General features: G+C 41.5%; 1 protein-coding gene across 1 annotated transcript; it reads left to right on the top strand.

The window, feature by feature from the left end:
• Positions 1 to 247: 247 nt before the first annotated feature.
• On the top strand, positions 248 to 7,516 carry LOC118339959 (neuronal acetylcholine receptor subunit alpha-2-like). The gene is made up of 8 exons (XM_035677790.1): positions 248 to 314; positions 2,428 to 2,579; positions 3,065 to 3,109; positions 3,193 to 3,302; positions 4,228 to 4,447; positions 5,474 to 5,976; positions 6,928 to 7,297; positions 7,391 to 7,516. Exons 1-8 carry the CDS (start codon positions 248 to 250, stop codon positions 7,514 to 7,516), a joined length of 1,593 nt encoding a protein of 530 aa, XP_035533683.1.

Here is a 7,516-nt window from a genome sequence, read left to right as displayed (position 1 = left end):
ATATATATATATATATATTAAGGTCACCATAAGCCCCCTCTGTGAAAGCCTGAGCGCAGCCACTGTAGGAATATCTCAGTACGACTTCATACTGGGAGGCTGAGACCCGGATCCATCCAGCCGGGTTGAAGACGAGCAGGACGGGATTGTTTTTGGAGATGAACGATGGGAAAACAAAGGCTGAACGCCATTAAGACAAACTGAGCTCCATCTTAAGGAAACCTGTTGTTGTTTTTGTGCTTTTTAAATGGAGCAGAAAGCAGATTTTACGCGGACTTCAGCGCTTTACTGCTGCTGGATCCTCATCAACTCCGGTGAGTGAACGAATAATAAATATAATATTCCTGACAGATTATATATTATTCCTTACTTTATCCCATTTATACTTTATATAATATGAATTAATGGTATTTTCACATAGAAACTGTCTGTGCGGTGCGTTTTTGGTACTTGAAGGCAACTCCTTCAACAGGCTTATAGTCATATTTTTGCCTTTTTATTCTGGTTAAATGAAATAATTGAAGAGAGATGTTTAATATGTTCTTAATATTTATATAAGGATGGTGCCATTTTAATAGTGGTTTTATATTTAGTCCTAATATTTAAATTTAATTATTACATATTAAACAATATTATTCCTCCTAGGAGTAGCCTATAAAGTCAGGCAAAAGTTTAAAGTGTTTGTATAATGAGTTATTTTACCACCTGATATTGGTTTTGTAGTGTTTATTTAATATTTAGGACTTACTGATACTTAATATTTGTGTCTTCTGTGGTATCATACATGCACATAAAGAAGTTTTTCAACCTCTAATAACAATATTATCAATATTCTTGCACTGTACATTAAAAAAAAAAGTACCACACTTGAGGAATTTCACCAAAATAGAGGACGCACATTTAATTCAACATGTCACCTGGATTTATAAAGACAAAAAAAAAACATGCAAAAACAACATACAAACATAGATATTTTATACTGACGTGACTAGGAAGAGCCACCTTTGAGAACTGAGCCTCAATCGGATATCAATGACTTTCCATGTATGAAGTAAGAAGTATGTATGAAGTATTTCCAAGAAAACAAGCACAATTTAATGTGAGTGTTGATTCAAATGTCATGTTTTGCTGATATATAGGAAGAAACAAACTATATTGCAGGGTAGAAATGACAGAACAAGGTGTTTATTTGGGGTCTCAGTGCTGAATCCCGGGACACAAACTGCAGCATAATCCCACAACATGTTAACTGTCTCTCCTCCACTGGCAGAGCCTCACCTGAAACATCATTTTGTCGGTTATAAATAGCCAATACAATCAGAAAAAAACCCGGCATTACACACATTGGCACGTTTGTGCTCTTGGCACACTGTTTATTGCACTGGCTAATCCTAAATTGCTTGCTGGTGATGCCAGATTTCTTGCCAGGGTTCAAAGCTGTGTTTTCAGAGAGAGAGAGAGAGAGAGAGACAGAGAGACAGAGAGACAGAGAGACAGAGAGAGAGAGGGGGAGAAGGAGGTTTCTCTGGGTTCCTGGAGTGATCATTTAATCTGAAAGACAAATCAAATCTGACACAAAAGATTGAATGCTGGGAATTAAAGAGGTTTACTTCAAGCATGAAATTATGACCCCGATGAGTGATGACTGCTGGGAGAAAGAAAAAAAACTTGGCTACGTGTTGCTTTTTTTGAGTTCAATTATCTCAAATGATTTTGCTTTGTAACATAAAATTAAATCAAAGTGCAGTAGATCACAGTCGGAGATTTTATGAACAATAAAGTTCAGGTAATTGCCTTTTTTTCCAGAGAGAAAGAGAGAGAGAGAGAGAGAGGATACAGTATTTCTCTCACTGTCTCAGCTGTAATGGCTTTAGCAGAAATAAGGGAATATAAGAGGAAAAGCAACAAAAGCAGCGTGAAGGAGAAGTTAAAAGAAAACTTTCTTATTATGGAGTTATAATTCCAACTAAAGGCTTTATTAATGGTAAATAAATAATTTAGTAATGCTTTAGAACAACTTTTGTTCAGCTTGTCTATGCCCACATTTATTTAAAGACACTAAATATATCACTGCAGTGGTTAAATAATGTAACAGATTATTACATATAAAAGAAAATTACAATCAAAAAGGCTTTGCAAATAAAACACAACTCTTTCAAAAACACTTCTGGAGGACATTTTACTGTAAAAATGTGGCCTTTAAATACAAATACAGTACAGTGAACGATATAATTCACTCAGTCTCACCTATATCACATAGATTATAAGCAGTTAATATAATAATTCGTAATGTCTGATCTGATCTATAGAGCATGACTAAAACATTTGTTATTATTGTGTTTAATCTCCTTTTTAAGACAACGTGATAATCAAGACCCTAAAAAAAGAAATCTAAATGCAATCAGCCCCTCTCTGTCTCTCCGTCAGTGCTGGCTGAAGACTGGACTCGGGTTCACACCGAGGACGAGCTCTTCAGGAGCTTGTTCGGGGGCTACAGCAAGTGGACGCGTCCGGCACGAAACATCACCGACGTGGTCATCGTCAAGTTTGGCCTCTCTATCGCACAGCTGATAGATGTGGTTGGAACACACACACACACATTTGTAGATCCAAAAAAAAACTGACCAGGGTGCTTCATAATTTTAAATATTTAGAATAAAGTTGTCATTTTGGATGATAAAAGTCTACAACCATGTTTTGTGAAAGGACCAGTGTGTAGGGGCATCTAGTGGTGAGGCTGCAGATTGCAACCAACTGAATACCCCTCCCTGCCTTACTAATTATGTAGGTCAAAATACAAAATGTCCAATCTTGAGCCAGTGTTTGGTTTGTCTGCTCTGGGCTACTGTATGGCGGCTCCTTACTGGAAGAGCTCATTCTAACAAAAACACAACGATCCTTACTATCAGGTGATTGTACGCTAATGAAAACATAATTCTGAATATTTCTACCAATAGATCCTCCTAAATCCTACACACTGGTCCTTTAATACCCCCTCAACCCGACTGTATCTCCCACTCTCACTCTCACGGAGCGTTTTTGTCTATTTTTGGCTCCAAAACAGGATGAGAAAAACCAGATGATGACGACCAACGTGTGGCTTAAACAGGTGCGTAAGAAACTGACCTGTACAGTAATTGTAAAGCGGTTTAAACAAGAGTTTTGTCCCAAAAACTGCTCATGTGTCGGTAGGAATGGACTGACTACAAGCTGCAGTGGAGTCCCTCCGACTTCGACAACGTGACGTCCATCAGAGTTCCTTCTGAGCTCATCTGGGTGCCGGACATTGTGCTGTATAACAAGTAAAAAACACACACAGTGTCACCAAACTACTGCGGTTTGCTTCAGTTGCACAAATCCTCTTTATTATTACAATCACATACACAGATATTTCTGTTAATAGAAGTTTAAGGAAGCACTTCAACATGTGATTAAATGTTGTTTTGATGTTAAGAGAGTTTTGTGTGATAATTAACTAACTAAATTTTAAAACAGCTAAAATAAGTTCAGTTTTAAGTTTTATTTCTAGTTCAAGTCTTGTTTCTTGACACCTGAAACGCTGTGTAAAAGGTTTGTAAGAAAAGCACACACACACATCCAAGGACACTCATACTGTACCGGAACAGACATAACTTTGTATTTTCTGTAGGCGGAGCTGGAAATTATCTGTAGTGATCAATTACCCACTTGATCCATAACAATGTGCTCATCGGCTGAAGAGCGTGTGAGGAGGAAGGTCATTTACATGGAGCCTTGACGATAGCACAGATTTTCTGCATATTCCTGCATACCGATTGGTAACCCATGCAAATGATCCTGATGAATAAATGACCCTGATTCTATTGCAGCTGTATGGAGATCTTGCATCATGCAGTTTCAGTCTGGTTTTCTCCCCTCGAGGGGCCCCAGGAAGTATTAATTCTGAAATTTGTCTGGATGGAGACGAAACTTTCTCCTCCTTCAGCATTTGTGTAAATGAGCTTGCATCATGAATACAGAGTCGTTAACATCCAGTGATCAATTATTAAACATCGCCTGTGTAAACTGGGAAGAGCTCAAGGTTTATTGATTCACCTTTTGAGTTTGAGATGGAAACTTGGGAGCCAAAAACAAAAAATCGTTCCTTTTAATCCAGATAATACTATAATAATATGTTTTCTGTCTTTCCTCCCTGCTTTTTCCTGCCTCAATGCTATGCTTTAACCCCTCTTACTTTCCTTTCTCCAGTGCAGACGGAGAGTTCGCCGTCACCCACATGACCAAGGCCCATGTGTTTCACACCGGTCGTGTCCGTTGGGTGCCCCCAGCCATCTACAAGTCCTCCTGCTCCATCGATGTCACCTTCTTCCCTTTCGACCAGCAGAGCTGCAAGATGAAGTTCGGCTCCTGGACGTACGACCGCGCCAAGATCGACCTGGAGCCCTTTGAGAACACGGTGGACTTGAAGGTGCAGGAATTTTTTGTTCTCCTCCATCCTTTCTGTCTTTCTTTCTTTCTTTGTTTTTTGATTTTGAGTGTGTGCCAGTTTGTGCCAATTAATGCCCGCTCTGCCTCTTTACCTCGTCTTATCTACGGTTCACACATGCTCTTTCCCAAGGTTTTGTTTTGCAGGAGGATGCCAGCTGAACGTTCTGGCTGCTTACTTTTTAATTAACAGAATATTTCTCAGTGTTTTTTTGCATTTAAGCATTAAGTTCTGATGAAAACAAAATGCATGGATTAGTTTTTCGAGATCTAAACGCTTAATCCTGGAGAGATTTCTTAGGTTTAAAATGCTGAGGGTTTTATAATGGTCTTTCAAAGCAGAGGAGTTAAATACAAGTTAGCCTGATGAAGCAGTTTTTAGCAACACACATACTGGCAACTTCAAGATGTAAACTTAATTTACATTTCTACTCTTCTGCACTGAAAAATAAAACTTTTCACTTATTCAATGAATATCTTGACATGTACCAGAAGGATTGGCACAAAATCTGGTGCAGGCATCCATTATTCCCAGAGGATGAAGCCTGCTGACTTTAGTGATCCTCTGAATTATCCTCTAGTGCCACCAGAGTGTAAGAGTAATTTATACATAAACATAAGAACTATACACTCTTACTGAATAATAGACTAAGATTGTAGCATTACCTGCTAAAATCAGCACGTTCAAATTGCTATTAGGAGCATGTTAGTAGGACAAATACTACCATACTAACCAGTGTTTACTTCATTGCAACCGCTTGGATCAGACCAAAACTTTTATCCATCGTACGCAGTGCCAGTACTCACCAGCACTTCTGATTTTTGTCCCTTACTTCTTACTGCATACCATAACTTCTGGGTGAGCCTAGGTAACCTACTATATTTGTCCAACTCCAGGGTTAGAAATGTCACATGGCTGATGTGAAAAAGGTCTATAGTTGTTGAGATATTTAAGTGTGGACCTTAAGTTCCTAAAAGCACACTGTCTAAAAACAGATCTCTTTTCTAGGATTACTGGGAGAGCGGAGAGTGGGCAATTGTCAACGCCGTGGGCACCTACAACACCAAGAAGTACGACTGCTGCCACGAGATCTACCCCGACATCACCTACTATTTTGTCATCCGCCGCCTCCCGTTGTTCTACACCATCAACCTCATCATCCCCTGCCTCCTCATCTCCTTCCTCACCGTCCTGGTCTTCTACCTCCCGTCGGACTGCGGGGAGAAAATCACGCTGTGCATCTCCGTGCTGCTGTCGCTCACCGTCTTCCTGCTGCTCATCACAGAGATCATCCCTTCCACGTCGCTGGTCATACCGCTGATCGGGGAGTACTTGCTCTTCACTATGATCTTCGTCACGCTGTCCATCGTCATCACCGTGTTTGTGCTGAACGTGCACCACCGGTCGTCAGCGACTCACACCATGCCTCGTTGGGTGCGTAGGTTTTTCCTCTCTGCGGTGCCAGGCTGGCTGTGCATGAAGCGTCCAGACCATGGTCTCAGGCCTGTGAGGTGAGAAACCAGAAGGCCAGTTGTCCCTCATTCACTCGTTCTCTACTTCCAGGGCAAATGAAACTATCAATTTCTGAAAACTGGCATTGGATTGCATATTTACACATCCAGCAGTTATTGAGCGACTTTATTATTCATTTGGAGTCAAATATTCACTCTTTATAACCTCTGTTTTTGATCTCTACCAACTCCTGGGGGAAACATCTGGCTGTGTCTGTCTATTTGGTGCTGAGTAGTTAGTGTGCAGTGGGATTTTAGAGCTTTAAAACTCTGAAGACTGAGCTAATGATCCCAGGATTTATTGTTAAGGCAGGGGAATGGGGAAGGCAGGCCTGTGAAGAGGTGGGTTCAGGGAAGAAAAGCAGGGCTGACGCAATGTGGGGACATGGGACCGGAGACAGAGCATACGGTACTGCAGGGAACAGGATACATGGTTGAAGCAAGGGGGAACAAAAACCGGCAACAAGAAGAAAACTGAGAGTGCATGAACACTTGCTCAGAGGGTAAAGTGGCTGGTTCAGAGATCCAGTGGAGATTTCTGAAAGTCTCCAGAGTTTTAAAACTGTAACGGGGCCAGCAGCCTTTCCAAACGTCTCCATTTTAGGGGGCTCCAAAACGCCGGAGTAGTGTGGACGCTTGGTGAAAACGTAGCAAAACTTTTTAAAACTAAACCTAAGTAGTTGGTGGATGTAGTATTAGTATAGTATATTGATCCTTTTTTAATTAAAAATACTGCTACATACAGCTTTACGTCCAAACCTCGCCACTTTTTACAAACTATTTAATGTAGGAACAACAGCAGTATTTAAGACCTTTGGCTTCTTTTGTTGAATTAAAAATAGCGTTCTTGTATAAAAACATGCTTATATTTCTTTAAATAAGTTACCAAAATGATCATGTGGGCACCTAAACTCAGGTCACAAGTATTGAAAGATGTCTTTGTTGTCTCAGGCGACGCCACCTGACTGATACACTCCTCCCTCTCCGGACTCCAGGCCCCGCCTACAGCACATCCACCTGGATCACTCAGGAGTCTGACATCGATCTCCACGGTTACCAGGTTGACAACCGGTGCCGCAGCAGCCACCGGCTCGACTCCTCGGATACCGGAGATGATGAAATTCAGCCCTGGGATCCTCGCGGTTACACCCTCCTCCCACAGAGACACTCCACACTCAGCCTGGACTGGGATGCCCCTGCTGTGGAGCGTGGTTTGATCCAGAACCAGCTGGCCTCTGTTCTGTCTCCTGCAGTGGTATCAGCCCTGGAGGGGGTGACCTACATCGCAGAGCACCTTAGAGCAGAGGACGCTGACTTCTCAGTGCGTCCTGATCATCCCATCTAATGAAGCTTCAGCTGATTTACAGACATCCCGACATTCACAGTCTTCTTTTTGTCTCTTCCATCTCTACAGGTGAAGGAGGACTGGAAGTACGTCGCCATGGTTGTAGACCGGATCTTCCTGTGGATGTTCATCATCGTGTGTCTGCTGGGAACAATCGGACTCTTCCTGCCGCCGTGGCTCTCCGGGATGTTTTAG

This window comes from Morone saxatilis, unplaced genomic scaffold (genome assembly GCF_004916995.1).
Source record: "Morone saxatilis isolate NCDOM2014 unplaced genomic scaffold, NCSU_SB_2.0 Contig6, whole genome shotgun sequence".
Lineage (NCBI taxonomy): Eukaryota > Metazoa > Chordata > Actinopteri > Moronidae > Morone > Morone saxatilis.
This window is presented reverse-complemented; position numbering and strand designations above follow the sequence as displayed.

Coding starts and splice junctions, on each gene's coding strand:
- LOC118339959 (XM_035677790.1), top strand. CDS start 248: ATGGAGCAGAAAGCAGATTTTACGCGGACTTCAGCGCTTTACTGCTGC. Junction 3,110..3,192: donor CCAACGTGTGGCTTAAACAG/GTGCGTAAGAAA, acceptor ATGTGTCGGTAG/GAATGGACTGACTACAAGCT. Junction 4,448..5,473: donor AGAACACGGTGGACTTGAAG/GTGCAGGAATTT, acceptor TCTCTTTTCTAG/GATTACTGGGAGAGCGGAGA.